This window comes from Phodopus roborovskii, unplaced genomic scaffold, assembly GCF_943737965.1.
Source record: "Phodopus roborovskii unplaced genomic scaffold, PHOROB, whole genome shotgun sequence".
NCBI classification, from domain to species: Eukaryota; Metazoa; Chordata; class Mammalia; order Rodentia; family Cricetidae; genus Phodopus; species Phodopus roborovskii.
Window position 1 is genome coordinate 11,799,212 of NW_026126585.1, and position 18,230 is coordinate 11,817,441.

General features: G+C 47.4%; 1 protein-coding gene across 4 annotated transcripts in view; it reads left to right on the forward strand.

Moving 5' to 3' along the window:
* Mgat5 (alpha-1,6-mannosylglycoprotein 6-beta-N-acetylglucosaminyltransferase) overlaps nucleotides 1-18,230 on the forward strand; it is a 263,927-nt gene that overhangs the window by 183,523 nt on the left and 62,174 nt on the right. For all 4 annotated transcript variants that reach the window (XM_051203941.1, XM_051203942.1, XM_051203943.1 and 1 more), the window contains one exon: nucleotides 5,550-5,683. In XM_051203941.1, the coding sequence (XP_051059898.1) occupies nucleotides 5,550-5,683 (134 nt within the window). The remainder of the gene's footprint in view (nucleotides 1-5,549; nucleotides 5,684-18,230) is intronic.

Below are 18,230 nucleotides of genomic sequence, written 5' to 3' on the forward strand. Positions count from 1 at the left end.
TGTCCTGGGACATGGTTCTGTTGGTAGAATGCCTGCCTACCCAGGTGGACGTCCTGGTTCCATCCCCAGCACCCCATAAACCTGATGGGTGATAGCCCACACCAGTCATCCTGGACTTGGGCAGAAAGGGGCCAGAGAGAACCACTCTCTACTACAAAGAGATTCGAGGTCAGCCTGGGCAATGTGAGACCCTGACTTAAAAGGGGGTCTGCAGAAGAGTGCCGTGCTTTGTGAGATGGGTTCCTGCTCTTTTCTTCCTGAAGAGCATCTCTCCTGTTACTGCTCTCCTCACTCTGGGTCTCTGCCAGGTTAGGGGCTCACAGCCCCTGCCTGATCAGAAGAGACTGGTGATGAAGGAACAAACCTTTCCCTGACTCTGACGAGCCGCTTCTCTTCCCTGCAAACCTGTCAGCTTTCACCGAGGATGGGCGCTCCCATGCACAGTTTTACACCAAGGACAATCAGAGGGGCCGTTTCCCATGCAAACTGCCTTTTTGGTCTTTAAATTAAAAGGCTTTTGCTCGTGTACAGACCTGCGAGTCAGAGTAACCTGGCGGCCCTTCCCCCTGGGGATCAGCCTTCGGGCGGAGTTGTCTCCTTGAGTTTGTCTCCTCCTAAAGTGCTTTTTGACAATTGAACAGCCCCTTCTGGTGTGCATCTGTGGACAGCTCTGACACTCACACTTTCGGCTCCACTGACCACGACTGTTTCCCGAGTCTGTGCCCAGCCTCCTTTCTCAACAAACCGAGCCTCATAACTGTTTAAGAGCATCAGTTCTGGTAAAATTTGAAAAATATAGCCACTGTCTGTGTGCAGCTTCTAAATCCAGATTATGGACTGGTGAAATGGCTCAACTGGTAAAAATGCTTGCTGGACAAGCATAAGGGCCTGAGTTCAGTTCCCTGAGCCTGTGTTCAAATGCCACTCAAAGCTGGGCAGTGGTGGTGCAGGCCTTTGATCCCAGCACTTGGGAGCAGAGCCAGGTGGATCTCTATGAGTTCAAGGCCAGCCCGGTCTCCAGAGTGAGTTCTAGGACAGCCAGGGATACACAGAAAAACCCTGTATCAAAAACAGAAACACCATCTTCTCCCATAAGTATCTGCACACACACACACACACACACACACACACACACACACACACACACACACACACGGTGGTGTGCACTTGTAATCCCAGTGCTGGAGACACAGAGATTGCAGAGCCCTAGGGCTTGCTGGCCAGCCAGGCTACTCTGCTTAGTGAACACTAAGGAACCCTATCTCAAAATACAAATTGAGGGCTGAAAATGTAGCTCAGAAATTAAAAGCACATCCTGCTGTTGCATAGGAACCAGGTTTAGTCCTCAGCACCCATATGATAGCTAACAACTGCCTATAACTCATGTCCTAGGGGTTCTAACACCCTCTTCTTGCTTCCAAAAGCACCAGAAATGTATGTACTGTCCATACATACATGGAGGTAAACACTCATGTGCACAAAAATAATAAATACATCTTTTTATAAACTGTACATACAGCCTGAGAAAAGATAGCCAAGAGCATCCTCTGGTGTACATACAAGTACATACAAACACACACACACACAGAGTGAATGTAACAGGATCCATTTTAGTTTGAAGCTAAAACCTATGCATAGATCTAGAGGAAGAAGAAAAGCCACCAATGGTGGGTACTTAGGTGGTACGTTCATAAATCACTTCCTTCTTTATATTCTTCTATTACTAAAAAAAGGAAAACACGTTTTACATTGAGAACATGTATCAGTTATAACAGGAAAAGCAATTAAAGCATTTCTATTTAGGGGAAAGAAAAACTTGTTTGTAGTCAAAAATCGATGTGGCCTGAGCTTTGAAAGGTAGAGAGGAGAGAGGTAGTTGTGAACCTTGAGAAGTTGGTGACTAGCTGGCTATGAGGGCTGAGGAGCCAGCCCAGGCTGGCTCCTGGGGTTATGCCTTAGGGAATGGGTAGTGAGAATGTAACTCAAAATTCTTAGAGGTGTTTAAAAGATTTGCCAGGAGAAAAACAGGCCTTGGAGATTTGTGTAATTGAAAGCAAAGTCAGTTTCACTGGGGCTGGGATGAAGCTCTGTGCGCAGAGTGCCTGAGTAGCATGCATGACATTCTGGGTTCCATCTCCTGCACAACATAAGCCAGGCATGGTGGTATACTTCTGCCATCCCAGCACTCTGGAGGTGGAGGCAGGAGCATCAGGAGTTCACGGCCATCCTCAGCTACATGGTGAGTTCAAGGCCAGCCTGGGCTACCTGAGACCATGTCTCAAATGAAACAAAAAAGTTGATTGTAGTCACAATACACATGACAAAGCTCCATTGACATGGTTTATGCTTGTATAATGGTGTATAAACACAAACACATTTGTCTTCCCATGTGTCTTCCAGACTATAGTAGAACATGCTTTTGCTCTGAAAGTATGGCTTACTGCTATTATTCACAGGGTACAGAAAATAAAATATTTATATTCTAACGCTGGCTGTTACAATTATAATGAAAGAAGGTTCCCACCCTGAATCCTTGGATCCTGGGCCTGTCTGGGGTCTTCCTGTGTCTCCATCTGTTACAGAGTGGTTGGGATAAAATGAACGAATTGGTATCGTATGCTCTGTTCATTATTTTTCTTGTTTCTGTGATAAAATTATTGACCAAAGCAATTTAAGGGAGGAAGGGTTTGTTTGGGATCACAGTCAGTAGGAGTGTGTGTGTGTGTGTGTGTGTGTGTGTGTGTGTGTGTGTGTGTGTGTGCGCGCGCGCGCGCGCGCACATGCGCATTGGTGCTTGCACAGGAACGCCGATGGTGGAATGGTTTACAGTCTATCAAGGCAGAGGAGGCGTGGCAGCAGGAGCAAGAAGCTGCTGGCCACGTGGCATCCGCAGTCTGGAAGCAGAGAGAGGTCAAAGCTGGTGCTCATCTCTCCTGCTCCATTTCATCCAGCCCGGGACCCCCAGTCCATGGGATGCTGCCCACATCTAGACTGGGTCCTCCCACCTCAATTTACCCAATCTAGCCCCTCCCTCACAGACTTGCCGGAGGCTGAAGAAAAGGTTGCCTTAAGGATGCGTCCAATGCACAGGCTGTCTCCTGGGTACCCTGTTCTTTCTAGTTTTAGTGTCCTCTCCCTCTGTGCCCCTCAAAAGGGAGGGGGAAAAAACCCAGCAGCAGGCAACCCTTGCTTTGTCTCTTGTTGGCCATAGAATGTATTCAGTAATTTGCTCGTCGGCTAACTGTAGCCTTGGCCCTTGCCTCTGGGCGCTTGTTCAAAAACACGGAAATGAAAGTACAGATTGGCTTGGCTGAGCACACTCCCAGTCTCAGCCCTGCTCCCTCCTCCTCCTGTCACCCCGTTAGGCGCAGGCCCTGGAGACTGGCCGATGGCATGGTGATATTTACGTAGCCTGTGCATCTCCACAGAATGTCTGTGCATCAGCACCCATCTTCCCCTTCACACCCTCCCAGAAAGACAGAATAGAGCTGGGGTGGCTCACTCAGTAGTAAAGTGCATCCTCCACACACACATAAAAATGCTGGGCGTGACAGCACTTGCTTACACACAGTCCCGGCCCCTAGGAGGTTGACCAGCTAGCCCAGCTGAAGCAGTGACTCAAAGTTCACTGAAAGACACTGTTGGAGGTGGAGGGGCTGAAGAGATGGCTCGGTGATTAGAAGCTCACATTTCTCTGCGATTTCCAGCACCCTGGTCAGGCAAGTCCCAACCTCCTATAACCCCATTTCTGGGGATCTGACGCCCTCTTCTGGCCTCATGCAGGTATACATTTCTACACATAAATGTTAAAAAAAAAAAAAAAAAAAAAGGGTGGAAATTGATTGAACAAGACTCCTGAACTCTGACTTCCACGGGCATATAGTCACACTTGTGTGTGTATGCTCAACCCCCACACAGAACTTCTGAACGGACTTTGAGGGCATGCAAAGGGGAATGGACATGGCTGAAACTGCAGTGTGTGGATGGTACCGACTGGCCAATCTCAGTTACTGGGGGAGTTTAGTTTTGTGTGTGTGAGTTTTAGCTGTTTTGTTTGGGTCAGGCTAAACAACGGCTGCTTTGATTCATACCAGCCATGTGTGGCCTTCATTATCTCCTGACAAGCTGAAATTTATCTGAATGAGATGGGAGGTGGAGTTGATGAGGGTCCTATGTAATCAAGAGAGACTTGTCTTCTGATCAGATGCCCCCTCCTAGTGACACGTACTTGAAAAGCATACAGGGCTGAGCTAGCTCCAAAACTGATGGCCACAGGAGAACCTGAGTTCAATTCCCAATACCGACATAAAAAGTCAAGCATAAATAATGATACACACATGAATCCACAGCACTGGGGAGGCAGAGACAGAGCTGCCTAGGGCTCAGTGCCAGCCAGTCTACCCAGTGAGTGAGTCCTAATGAGGGATATTGTCACACATACACACACAAAAAGTAGATAGCACCTGACCTCAACACACAGGCGTGCGTAGAACCTGGGGGTGGGGGGATAGGATAGGGAGAGAGAGACATACAATATTTCAAAACGTATAATCACAAGGCACTAATATTCTTGGCATAGCTTCTGTTGGCTTCCTGCTTGGTATGTCATATTGAGAAGTTGTAGAACCTGTAGGTAGGGAGGATCAAAAGCAAAACCCTTTCCTTCTTCTGGAATAGCTGTAAAGGATATTTTTAAAAAGATGAAATGCAGTGTATGGCTGTTGTGCAGGCAGCCTAGCTTGTACTTACCGAACCAAGGCAACTAGGATGTCATCCATCCATCCATGAATCTCATGGGACCACCGTAATTATGCAATCCTTTTTTTAAACATGTTGTGTGTGTGTGTGTGTGTGTGTGTGTGTGTGTGTGTGTGTGTGTAGGCCCGAGGTTGATGTTTAATATCTCCTTCAATCACTTCCATCTTAGGATTTATTCATCGATCTGTCCATTTATTTGTTTGTTTTGAGGCAAGACCTCCCAATGAACCTTGAGTTTACTCTTTTCTGCTAGCCTGGCTGGCCATCGAGGCACTGGATTCCACCTGACTCCCTACCCATGCATGGATTGTAGATGTGTGCCACTACACCCAGACTTCTCTCTGTATGCATCTATGATAGAGCTCAGGTGTCATGCTTGCATGCCAAGTGCCTTCCCCGTGAGCCCCCTCAGCCTGATCAAGCCTGCCTTGCCAGGCTTAGCCGCAGCCTTCCACAATCTCTCACTGAACCAGGAACTCACAGATTGGGCTGTGCTGACACTCCCCACTCAGCTACCCTCTCCAGTCCTTCTACATCTTTTATCAGAGAATAATCCACTGAGCAGGCAAAATTGTAAGATTATGCTGTTTGATTTTGATTTACATACACTAAATGGCAAACCCAGCTGGAATCACAGTAGACTGGGCTCCTGGGTGAGACATAACCAAATGAAGGGCAAGCCTATGCGGGGTGGGGGGGTGGTGGTTAGATGGCCTGTGTCGAGTCTATAATGCCACCACCGCTCTCTGCCTCTTAAGTGCTCACAACCCTGTCTGTTGCTTCCCCATCAGCTCACACCCCAGACAACAGCTTCCTGGGCTTCGTGGTGGAGCAGCACCTGAACTCCAGCGACATCCACCACATTAACGAGATCAAGAGGCAGAACCAATCCCTTGTGTATGGCAAAGTGGATAGTTTCTGGAAGGTGAGTCCGCCCACCTGCTGTCGAGCTCTCTGAAAGGAAGCTTGTGAGGTAATTTAGTTTTGCTTTGATCCAGGGAGTAATGAAGCCAAGTGCCCAGGGCTTGTGTCCATCAGACATAAACAAGTGTTCAGGGTTCGGTTGCTCTAGGAGGCTGGTATTTTAACTGGGGTTGCTTGTCCTTCCTTACAGCAACTGTACCCCACACCTTTTACCTCTTTGCATGTTAGACGTGAGAAGTGGACTAGGGAGATGATGGGTCAGTGGGGAAAGTACTCTTTGAACAGACATGAGAACCTGAGCTCAGATCCCTAGGGTCACATAAAATGTAGTACATGTTTGCTAGGTAGATGCAAAGACAGAGGTCACTGGTCAGCCGGTATAGCTGATTCAGTACATTCCAGGTTCAGTGAGAGACCCTGCCTCAAAAGCTTCAGGTGAAATGTGACTTAGAAGGTTACTGGATACCACCCTCTTTATATACAACACATCAGCCTCGGGGAGCCAGTGTTGTAATTTTAAAAGACTTTTGATGGACAAGCACCCCAGGGCTTTTCAAACTTAATGTCCAATAAAACCCTTCGTGGAAAAATAAGCTGTGATCTTATGCCTCGTGTCTCCCCCATGGAGGAATTAGAGTCTGACCTCTGAAGGTATCAGTGGCATGCCCAGATAGGAGGTCTGGTTGCTTTTCTGATCTGCTGTTCAGAAAATGAAAGGTGTTGCCCATCCTTTGGGTCTGGAGTGCTGATTATACCAAAGGAACAAGGGAGCTGGCAGGGTGTTTTGTTTTGTTTGTTTTTCGTTTTGTTTTGTTTTTCACATGTATCCATTTCTCTGTGTGGACTTGTATGAGTGAGTAACATATGCAGGCATGTAGGTATGTGTATGAGTGAATTCCGTATGCAGGCATGTGGAGGTCAGAGGACAACCTGAAGGAATCAGTTCGCCCTACCATGTGAGTTCTAGGTTCTGGAGATCAAACTTGGGTTGCCAGGCTTAGTGACAAGTGTCTTCATGGTCTAAGCCATCTCGTGGCTCCTAGTGGCTATGACGGACCCTGATTTATCACCAGATATTGGTCTTTACTAGAGACAGATAGATTCTGTACTGCATTAGTATATGTCTACTAAGGACAGAATCACTGTCTCCCACCTCCAGGGGGCAGTCTGGCCATGTCTCCAGATGAATTTGATCATCATGTTTGGGTAGTAGTATGGTGTCCAGTGCGTGCAGATGAGGAATATTGTAAGCATGCTACAGTGCATGGAAGGGCTCCCCATCTTAGTTATCTGAGTCATTGGCAGTGACACCAATATTGAGGATCCCTACACCCATAAAATAGTTATTCCTTATGTGTTAGCACAAGTTGAATATTCCTAACTAAAATTTTTGATGACCGAAGTACTTGATGCTAACATAGTGGGGGGGGGGCTGGAGGGGGTGGGGAGTCCACACATGACATCATGTGGCAAGTCTCAGTCCAAACCCAGAACTGCAGGAAATGGCTCCATCCTACGTGTATATTATGTGTTGAATCAGAGCACCTCCCTCATTGGCTCATGTGCTGTATTGATCCTGAGCTAGTGGGACTATTTTGCAAATTTTGGAGCCTTTAAGGGGTGGTGCCTCCCTGGAGGAAGTAGGTCATAGCCTAAGTTGGTTTATATAGAGACTAGGTTGGCCTCAAACTCTTTGCAGTCCCCCTCAGATGGCTGGGATTACAGATGCTGAGGTAGAAACCTCCTGAGAGCCACCATGGCCAGCCTTGTTTTGTATTTTGAAACAGGATCCTTCTGTGTTACCCAGGCTGCCATGGGACTTCAGCTCCTTCTGCCTCAGCCTTCCTGGTACAGGGATTCAAGGTGTGCACCACACACCCAGCTGTTGGCTTGTTCCTCCCCCTTCCCCCACACACACAGGACTCATCAGTAGGGTTTAGCACACCTCACAGGACAACTAAATGATGCTGTTATTGATGTCATTATTGGGCCAGGTAAGAATTGCCATAGTGAGAACTGGTTCTGAGTGTGAGAACAGTCAAGCTTGTAAGCATCTGGTAAATCCAGGCCAGCCTGAAGATGCGCAGATGCCCATTCTTAAACTGTGTCAACAGTTGGTGACCCCTAATCCACGCACTGAATCAGCCCATTAGCTGTATCTGTAAATAGCTTCTTATTAGAAAACAGGCATGCCTCCTCCTTGTCTGTGGATGCTTTTTTACTAAAATTGTAGAGCTGAGCAATCGTGACAAAGAGTAGCTCACCTACAGAGGCGGAAGCATTTACTGCCTGCCTTTATTGGAGCACTGAACTCTGTTATGTCCTGAGCAAACCCAGTCCCTCTCAGGATGTATTTAGCTAGGCCTTCCATTTCTTTATCTCTCTGTCTCTCTCTTCGTGTACATGGGTACCCAGTGGGTACATGGGCATGTGTGTATGGAGGCCTTGTGACAATCTTAGCTGTCATTCCTCTAGCATTCTGCCTTGCTTTCTTCTTCTCCTCCTCCTCCTTCTTCTCCTTCTTCTTCTTCATCTTCTTCTTCTGTTGTTGTTGTTGTTGTTTTGTTTGTTTGTGTGTTTTGTTTTTTTGTTTTTCCAGACAGAGTTTCCAGCCTTGGCTATCCTAGAACTCCCTCTGTAGACCAGGCTGGCCTTGAACTCAAAGATTAAAACCATATGACACCACCACCCAGCTCCACCTTGATTTTTTAAGGCAGACTCTTTTACTGGCCTGGTGCTCACCAGTTCCACTAGACTGGCGGGTCAGCAGGCCCAGCAATCTGACTGTCCCCACTCCTCCAGTGCTGGTGTGTTTACCAGAGTGCCACTGTCAAACTCAGGTCTTCGTACCTGGCTGAGCTATCCTCGAGGACTCATTCTGGGGTCCTTCATTATGTTGGTGAACAACTTATTTGTGGAGGAATGAAGCAAGACTAAGGCAAAATTCAGCTCGGACTTTTTTCTGAAGAAAAAGCTCCAAGCTCCAAGACTGGTATCAAGCTGGCTACTCTTCTAGGCTTCAGTGAAATGACTAACTCATTGTTCTCATTTGGTTTCTGTTGCCGTAATAAAACGCTGGCTGAAACCAACCTGAAAGAGGAAAGCCAAGACAGAACTCAGAGACCAAGGAGGAATGCCACTTACTAGCTTGCTTCCGCTGGCTTGCTGGGCTGCCTTTCTGATACAGCCCGCGTCTAGCTGCCTAGGAATGATGCTACCTGCTGTGGGATGGGTCCTCCTGCGCGATAACAGATAAGCAAATGCCTCAGAGCTCTTGCCTCTTGCTCCTCTCTTCTTCCTCCTGTTTCTATCCTGTCTGTCTGTCTGTCTGTCTGTCTGTCTGTCTGCCTGCCTGCCTTTCTCATGTCCCCACTCTGATATGTCCTTCAGCTCTCCCCCTCTCCCAATAAACCCCTTGCACTAAACAAGGAAAAAAAGAAAGAAAGAAAATGCCTCACAGATGTTGCCACCAGGAAATGTGATGGAGACAAAGAATATTCCTTCTTCTAGGTTTGTGTCAGGCTGGCTTTGGCCAGTGGGGGGATCATAGATAATTCAGTGGGGGATGTTCAGGGTTAAATGGCCAGCACATGCTAGAAGGATCCCTTCATAGCCATGATTGAAGGTCGTGCATGCTGATGTCTTTTGCTCTCTGCCACCCTTAACTATAATGGAGCCACATGGCCCGGGTCCCTCAATCTGTTCAAATTGGCAGAGCCAGGGTTGGGGCTCTGCCCTACCTCTCTTGACTCAACTCCTTGTTGTCCCAAGCTTAATTGAGCTTGGTGGCTTCATGTACAAAGCAGTATTCCAAAGTCTGGACAGGCAGTCACCCAGTGTGACATGAGTATCCAGCCGGAGCTCAGGGCAAATATTAGCATAGCAGATAAGCCACCGCTCTTGGCCATGTGCCTCCCTGGTGGTCACATCAGCAACAGCCTTACAGCTCTGCGAGCAAATACCTCTCCATAGAAGTCAAATAACTTTTCTGCTCCAGATCCCAGGAACTGGCTTGCTGCAGACCTAACCTGCCTGGCAACAAGCAGAAAAAGCCTGCCTCACTTGAATGTGGAAAGCTTTTTATCTGGACCTCCAAGGTTATATCTAAAAGCACACACATTCAGCTCCAACCAATAACATGTCCCTTCCCTTTAGGCCTAAGAAATGGGGCAGAGTATTGTCCACAGATGGACCATAAATCTAACACACACACACACACACACACACACACACACTACACTTTTCTAATCCACTTTAAATATATAGCAATGCAGAATGGGGAGTTTGGAAGATGGGTCAGTTGTTAATGTGCTTACTGCATAAACATAAGGATCTGAGTTTAGATCCCAAGTGCTCAGTCAACAGCTGTGCAAGGTAGAACACACCTGTATCCCCAGCACTGGGGAGGCAGAGAGGGGAGGATCCTGGAGCTCATTGGCCATAGTCTAGGCAAACTGGTGAACTTCAGGTTCAGCCTCACGTGTCCCAGGATGGTCTCCAGTTTTCTATGTAGCCAACAGTGACCATGAACTTCTGATCCTCCTGCCTCCACTTCCTGAATGCTGCAATTACAACATTTCACTACCACACCTGATATATGCAGTACTGCAGATGGAAACCAGGGCTTCTTACATACCAGGCAGGCAAGTACTGTGCCACCTAAGCCACAGTGTCGTCCTAAGATGTATAATTATTAGAGTGTTCTTTAGAATGCTACAGTACAGTCCCGGAGCCATCCAAGGACAGTCACACCGTATTTTGCCCACCCTATGAGGGACACTCTGGCATTCTGTGGCGATTCCAATATTTCAAAACAGTGGAAACGTTGCTTTAAACATCCAGAAATAAATCTGTAAAGTCTATAGTCTAGGTGACCTCTTGAGTCTGAGGTAGAATCCCATCCAAAGACCTATGTAATTATCTAGCTTGCTAATTGGGATGACTCTGGCTTCATTGGAATGCAGGCAGAATTGGAAATGGGAGTCATTTGGAGAAAATCCATTTGATTTCTTAGTAGGGATTAATTGCTTTTAATGCGTGATTTTTAATGAACCACAAAAACCATTATAATTAGAGAATAGACTGAAATTCCTGAAAATGACCCTGTCTTGTAAGTAGGCTAAACCCGTGACCATACTTCCTTCTCACCAGATAATGGAGACAAATAAGGTAATCAACAGCCACCTTACACTACCCCGAGCATATATACTGAGAGAAAAGGAATCAATGTTGTGTCTGTTGAAGTCTAACATTAAAGCTCCTTTTTAAAAAAGAGGTTTATTTTATTACTTTTTAAATTATATGTAAGGGCATGTGTTTATGTGTGGGGTGCATCGCATGAAGAGCCAGGTGCCCCAGGATGCCAGAAGAAGGTCTTGGATTCCCTGGAGCTCCAGCTATAGGTGACTATGAACTACACAATATGGGAACGCTGGCTTGTTTTATGTCAACCTGACACAAAGCTATCTGAAAGGAGGGCATCCCAGTTGAGAAAATGCCTCCATAAGATCTGGCTATAGGGCATTTTCTTAATTAGTGATTGGTGAAGGAGCCCCAGCCCGTTATAGGTGGCGTCATCCCTGCACTATTGGTCCTTGGCTCTATAAGAAAGCAGGCTGAGCAAGCCATGGGGAGCAAGCCAGTAAGCAGCACCCCTCCATGGCCTCTGCATCCGCTTCTGCCTCCAGGTTCCTGCCTTGCTTGAGTTCCTTCCTGTCCCGACTTCCTTCAATGATGAGCAGTGATATGGAAGTGTAAGCCAAATAAACCCTTTCCTCCCACCTTGCTCGTGGTGTTTCATCACAGCATTAGTAACCCTAACCAAGGCAGAGGGTTCTGGGAACCCAACTCAGATCCTCTGAAAGAGCAGTAAGTGCAGTCTACCTCTGAGCCCCCTCTCCAGCCACATCACATCTCTTGATTCTGGGTCTAAACAAAGGAGCTTTATGACGTGAAGATACCCTCTAGTTTCTTACCCTTGGATTTGCCCATCCCACAAACCTGGCCACAGTTCAGACCCCAGGCTTACCAGAAGCATGCTGGAATTCAAGGAGGAGGCAAAGGAAGGGATCCTTCTGAGGACAGCCAGTTATCGGGCCGAGCTCGTCTGCAACCCTTCTGTACCTGGCACATGGAAAAGTGTAGTCATAAGGCACAGCCTTCTCCTCTAACTCAAGTATTAGCTTGTGGTAACTAGGGAGAAACTGATAGAGATAAGAAGCAAAAGGAGCCATCAGAAATGATCGTTCATGGACTGGAGGGATGGCTCAGAGGTTAAGAGCACTTGCTGCTCTTCCAGAGGTCCTGAGTTCAATTCCTAGCAACCACTTGTTGGCTCACAACCATCTGTAATGGGATCTTGTGCCCTTTTCTGGCCTGCAGGCATACAGGCATGCAGAATACCGTGTACATAATAAATAAATAAGTAGATCTTAAAGGAAAAGAAATGATAGTTCATTGACAGCTCTTTGGGTAAAGTTGCTTGCTGCCAGATCCCAGAACCCATATGGTACAAGGAGAGAAACAACTACCACAACTTGTCCTCCGACCTCTGCACCATGGCATTCCTGCCCTCCCAAATAAATAAACAAATGGAAAAAAAATAATAAATGAATGATGGGAGATGTCGTTCCGTAAATATGTTTCTCTTATTGGTTAATGAATAAAGCCCTGTTGGCCAATAGGAGAGCAAGATAGGCGGGGAATGACATCTCCCGTCAAAATGAATCCTCATAATACGGGAAGACCGCTCAGTCATCAGCCTCTTTCTCTGCAGACAAGAGGACCCAAGTTTGATCCACAGACAAGTATAAACAAAAGCTGAGTGTGGCAGGACCTTTATAATGCCCTCGTGTGGAGACAGGGACAGGTAGATCCCAGCTCAGCTAATAGGAGTTTTAGGTCAATGGGAGACTCTGTCTCAAACGTACAATGTGGATAGGATCTAAGGAACAGTACCTGGGGCTGTTCTGGCCTCCACATGCATGTGCACACACTTTTACACACAAGTGCACACACCCTACAACACAGAGAGAGCAAAGCTTACAGCCCAGGACCCTTATAGGCTCTTACAAACAAAGCAGCGCCGACGGTAACCTAGCCTGGGCCACATCCCCCACAGGCACCTGGACATTTGCTGAGTATACCATGCAAGACCAGCAAAGATCCCGCAGCCTTCTGCCTCTCCTTTTCCTGGTCATCTAGTCAGCTTCTGCAAGCTTTCTGCTCCTATTGTAAAGAGCTTGCCTGTTGGCAGAAGAGCGCATTCTTCCTGGCGAATCCACCTGTCAGTCTGAAGACAGTGACTGTGGACATTCCGGGGCAGCAGGAGGAGCCCTGGGCAGGAAGGCAGACCTGACTATGCTCTCAGCCATCTGGCCTTAGCTGGTCTCACTTTCCTCTTCTGTAAAAAGGATGCAGCAGCCTGCCTGCCTGCCTGCCTGCCTGTCCTCTCCCATCCCCACAGTCTGTGATGCTACATCCAGACTCCTCCTTTGCCTTGTCTAACTCTGTCAAGAGCAGGGGCAAGGAGGAAGTAGCTTTCCAGACAACTTTGTGGACATCAGTAAGGTGGAACCAGATAGGAGCCTGGGGGAAGACAGAGGGCAGGGAAGGGGGACAGACCAGACACAGAGTCCACAAAACCAACTGTGCAGAAAGCATCCGTGCACATAGGAGATTTAAGGGTTTGCATGGGTCAGCAGTATGGGTAGTGGTCTCCTGCCCCTGTACTGTGTGCCCACCTGGAGACGGTGGGTTGCCATCTCTTAATGGGGCCTGTTACTTCACCTCCCTATGTCTTTGAGTCCTTTTTTTTTGCACAATGAGTGGAAACAATAGCATGTTCCTTAGGGATTGAATGAAGATTGCATGACTTAATAAATACGCTCATAGTTCTACTACCCATGGGGAGAAAGTCTGAGAATGAGTTGATGGGTGGGTTCGTCATTGCATAGATAGCTTAGAGTACTTAAGCTGAAATAGCTGCAGTGTCAGCCACTTGCATAATACATGAGGCCTGCATTGTATACCCTGTCCATGACGGAAACACGTGTTGTTGTGTAAATCTGTCGTAGCAATGTCTTCTCTCCGTTGATGTCTGTTGGATTTTCCTACTACCAATATGATTCTCAGGGGTGAGGATACTGCTCAGTTAATAGGGCACTCATTTAGGATATGCAAAGCCATGGATTTGATTTCCAATAACACATAACCAGGCATGATGGTTCATGCCTTAATACCAGAATTATAATACCAGGGAGGTGGGAGATAAAGGGCTGGAAATTCAAGATCATCATCACCTTCAGGAGGCTAGGAAAAACCCAGTCTCCAGGACAAAGCCTTCAGATATGGTTGCTTTGGTTGAGCATGCAGGAGACCCTGGGCTCCATCCCCAACACCATGTCCATCCATTACCTCAACACTTGAGAGCTGGAAGAAGCAGGGTCCAGGTCATCCCTAGCTACATAGCAAGCGGAAGACCAGTCTGGGCCGCATGAAACCCTGTCTCCAATGCATCAAAATAGGGCCAGTGAGATGACTCAGTGGCTACCGGTGCTTTAGGCAAGCCTGAGTGCATGAGTTCAGTCCCCTGCCCCACGTGTTGAAAGAGAGGACCACTCCCAATGACCTCCCGCATGCCCCCCTTAACACAAATAAGAGAACGTAACTATAATACTTAAATTAGATACTAAAAGAAAGAGAGCTTGCCCATTGACTCAGATAACGACACACTCTCGTGCCCCGCTGGAACAAGTAGCAGTCTTTCAGGTGACAAAGGGAAGCCTCAGAGACATTCAGAGAAAACTCTACCAGGATGGGTATGTCGACACCCTGCCCTCTGCACAGATAGTCACACCTGGGAGGCAACATACGATCAAGGTTTGAGCAAGGGATGACAGACTCTTAGGCTTAGTTATGGGTGGCTAGGGAGTCATGTGACCCACCTGTGCCCAGGGCTGCTCTGACCTGAGCTGCTCTCCTAATAGCATAAGCAGCCAAGTGTCAATCACTAAGCTCTGAAGTGAAATAAATGAATGAATGAATAAATAAATAAATATTTGGGGGTGGCAATGAGTTGTGGGCCAGCAGAGGCCCCTGGTGGGCAGTAGAGACCAGGCCCCAGAAGGTCTTTTCCAAAAGCCAGAACCATCTTGAGAAGCAGGAGGCTCAGGCTGCCAACAAATATCCTGAGGATGGGGTGCTTCCAGAAGGTTCCCAGTCCCCCCCCCCAACTCCCACATACTAATAGCCCTGGGATGTGTTCATTCTTAGCTCTTAGTAAACACAGCTGTTGTGATTGTAATCTACCCAGAGGCCTTTCACTATTCCTCCAGCTCTAACAACTTTGGCAGCTGGTGTGGGAAGAATAGTGTGGAGGTAGTAAAAAGCACACTTTCCCAGAGTGAGAGAGGGCAGCTGGGGGGGGGGGGAGGCGCCATGCAGCCTACAGAGTCCATCTAGAAGTGAAGAACCTGTGATTGATTCACCAGGAGGGCGACGCAGGTCCCTAGTAGTCACTGAAGGAGTGTGGTGCCCAGGCGATCTTAAGAGAAAGCCAGAGAATTTATACAGAAAGTGTCACTAAAGCACTTAAGGGGCTTGGAGAGATGGCCCCATCAGTAAAGCTCTTGCTGTGCTCGCTTAAGGCCAGACCCCACATGAGAAGACCAGGCATGGGACCTACTCTCATGACCCCAGCCCTGGAGAAGCAGAGAGGACCCTGGGGCTCACAAGCTTAACCGGTCTAGCCTACTCAGTGAACTGCAAGCCAGTGAGGGGCTGGGCCTCAAAAAAAAGACGCTGTGGCTGATGCTTGGGGTAAAACATGTGAAGCTGTGCTCTGGTTTCCTAACATGTTCACGTGCACACACAGTCTACAGGGTTGTTCTCATCCGACACAGAAAGTGGCGAATGTCCAGGGGATGGAGAGATGGCTCAGTGGTTCAGAGCCCTGGCTGCTCTTCCAAAGGACTCTGGTTTGATTCCCAGCACCCACGTGGCAGCTCACAATTGTATTTCCAGTTGTGTGACTTCCGGTCCAGGGGATCTGATGCCCTCTTCAGGCATTGCATGCACGCTTTGCACATACATGCAGGCAAAACACCCATGCACATAAAACAAAATGAACAAATTAATTAATTTTTAAAAAAGAAAGTAAAGACTATGACCCTGCAGGAGGATAGATTCATGTGACTCTGAATTTACTGTGCTCTGACAGCCACCGCCACTGTCTGACTAGGATGTGGATATAACTATGTTGATTATGATTATTTTCCCTCCGGTTAGAGCAAGGGTGTCTTTTGGCTTTCCTAAGTCACACTGCACAAAGAATTGTACTGGAGCAGGAGTGTCCAACCCAACCCAAAGCCTGCAGGTTGTGAGGACATGCTTGTGTTTTCCTTTATGTGGCATTGTAGTACAACCCCCTCATCTACATTTAAAAACAATTGCAACAAAATCTTATCATCTTTTAAGTAAGGTGTAGCTTTGGATTGGGTGGCATTCACAGCTACTCTGGGCCACCAGCTGGACATCCCTTCCCTAGGCAGATGGCAGAGTTGATAGGACAAGTCTGTTGAAGATGGAAAGACTTGAGGAGACTGACCTGGACCTGCCCCTTGGTTGAGTTGGCAGACGGGAGATTACCTCACTGGTAGGGGCTGAGATGTTGGTCTGTGGCCAAACTGGATAAGCACTGTCCAGTTTCCCCACCCAGCTCCTCCCAGTGACTCAGCCCTGCTGAGGTGAAGTCCGAGGCATGGAGAGATGTCAAGAGGGCTGCACCAGAATCAGCCCAAAGAAGGCTTCCTGGGGATAGAAGAAACCTGGGTTTCTTCATTTAGTCTTGAAGATTGCCTGGTCTGTGGCTACCCAGCTCTGTGGCTGCCCAGTTGCCTGGCTCTGAAGCTCTGGGAGATTGATGCTCCTTTCTCAGAGGTTGAGACTTGTACAGAAAGAGCCCCAAGGAGAGATGGCTCAGTATATACAACCCTCACTGAGAAAGCATGAGGACCCGGGTTCAGATTCCTGGCTAGCACCTAAGGGGTAGCGGTAGGGGGTAGACCTGGCAGTATACATCTCCCCTCCTAGCACTTCAAGGCAGAGACTAGTGGATCACTGGAGCTCACTGGCTTACCAGCCTAGTTGGTGAGCTCCAGGTTCAGCGAGAGACAGTGTCTCAAAAGAACACGGTGGAGACCAACAAACAAAAAACCTTCATTCATGCGCAACTACCATGCCCCAGCACCGGTGAGAATGCCTTGATACACATTCCCAGTGACTCTTAAATCTACAGCACTCAACCTCAGCCAATGGGCCAGGATCACGGCAGCATAGAGGAAGCAGAAGGCTAGGTTTCTGTTTGCAACTTGGACAGAAAAACTAAGTCATTTTTTTGTTTTGTTTTGAAGTAATGGCACCTAAGTGGCTTCCCCTGCCAGCCAGGAAGCTGGAGAAATCATACTTGTGTAGGAACTCAAATCATGGAGTTTTCCCATGTAGAACCTGCTACATGCATACAGAGCCGTGTCACCAAGCCCTTGGAACATGTCCGGCAAGGACAGAGCCTACTGGCAGAGTTTTATGTTAATATATATTAACACACATATAACATATATGTATATATATGTATATATATATATATACACATACAGATATAAAGAGACGACTTGACAGCGTGGGCTCTCTGTTGGAAGCAGGATCCATTGTTTTATTACAAGAAGTATGGTGACATTGAAAAGTAGTGATAGAGCATTTTAGAAAATATTTTTGAATGTAATAACATTCATGCTTCTAAAATCGTATTTAGCATCTATGTGTAATTTTATGCTTAAATAAAAATCCTATAGGCAGCATATGCTCATGAATTCTGGCTGTGGCTGTACAGCCCTGTGTACTGAATGAGCCCATCTGTCCTAGAGATGAACCAGAGCCCTGATCTCCTCAAAAGAAGGTAAAGCTCCAGGGGAGCCTGGAGTTAGCCCTGTGGTATTGGAATGTTTTAGGAAAGGCTGCCCTTGGTTCCCCCCCCCTCTTTGATCTTCTTTCTGACAGGACTAGGTTCCCCTGGAGTCGATAATGCTTGCGTCTGAGTGTCCTCACAGCACCCGGTGAGGTTATCACAATGGTTATGGAGTCCTCAGGACGATAAATCCCAGTTGGAAATGGCAAAACTGAGGCAGATAGGTTGGAGAGGCAGCTGAGGTAGCGCTTGGCTTGCAAGCTTGACCCCTAGTAGCTCTGTGCTGTGTGCACACGGAGGAGGAAGAGACAGGTGGTTACTTTGGGTTAGCTAGCCAGCCAGCCTAACCTACTTAGCAGGTTCCAGACCAGTGAGAGACCCTGTCTCAAAAAAAAAAAAAAAAAAAAAAAAAAAAAAAAAAAGAAAGAAAGAAAAAAGAAAGAAAAAAAGAAAGAAAGAAAGAAAGGAAGGAAGAAAGAAAGAAAAGAAAGAAAAAGTCAAGGTGGCTTATGCCTGAGGCAGGCCTCTGAGCTTCACAGACACCTGCATGTGTGTGCCTACACACACAGAAACATGTGTACACATG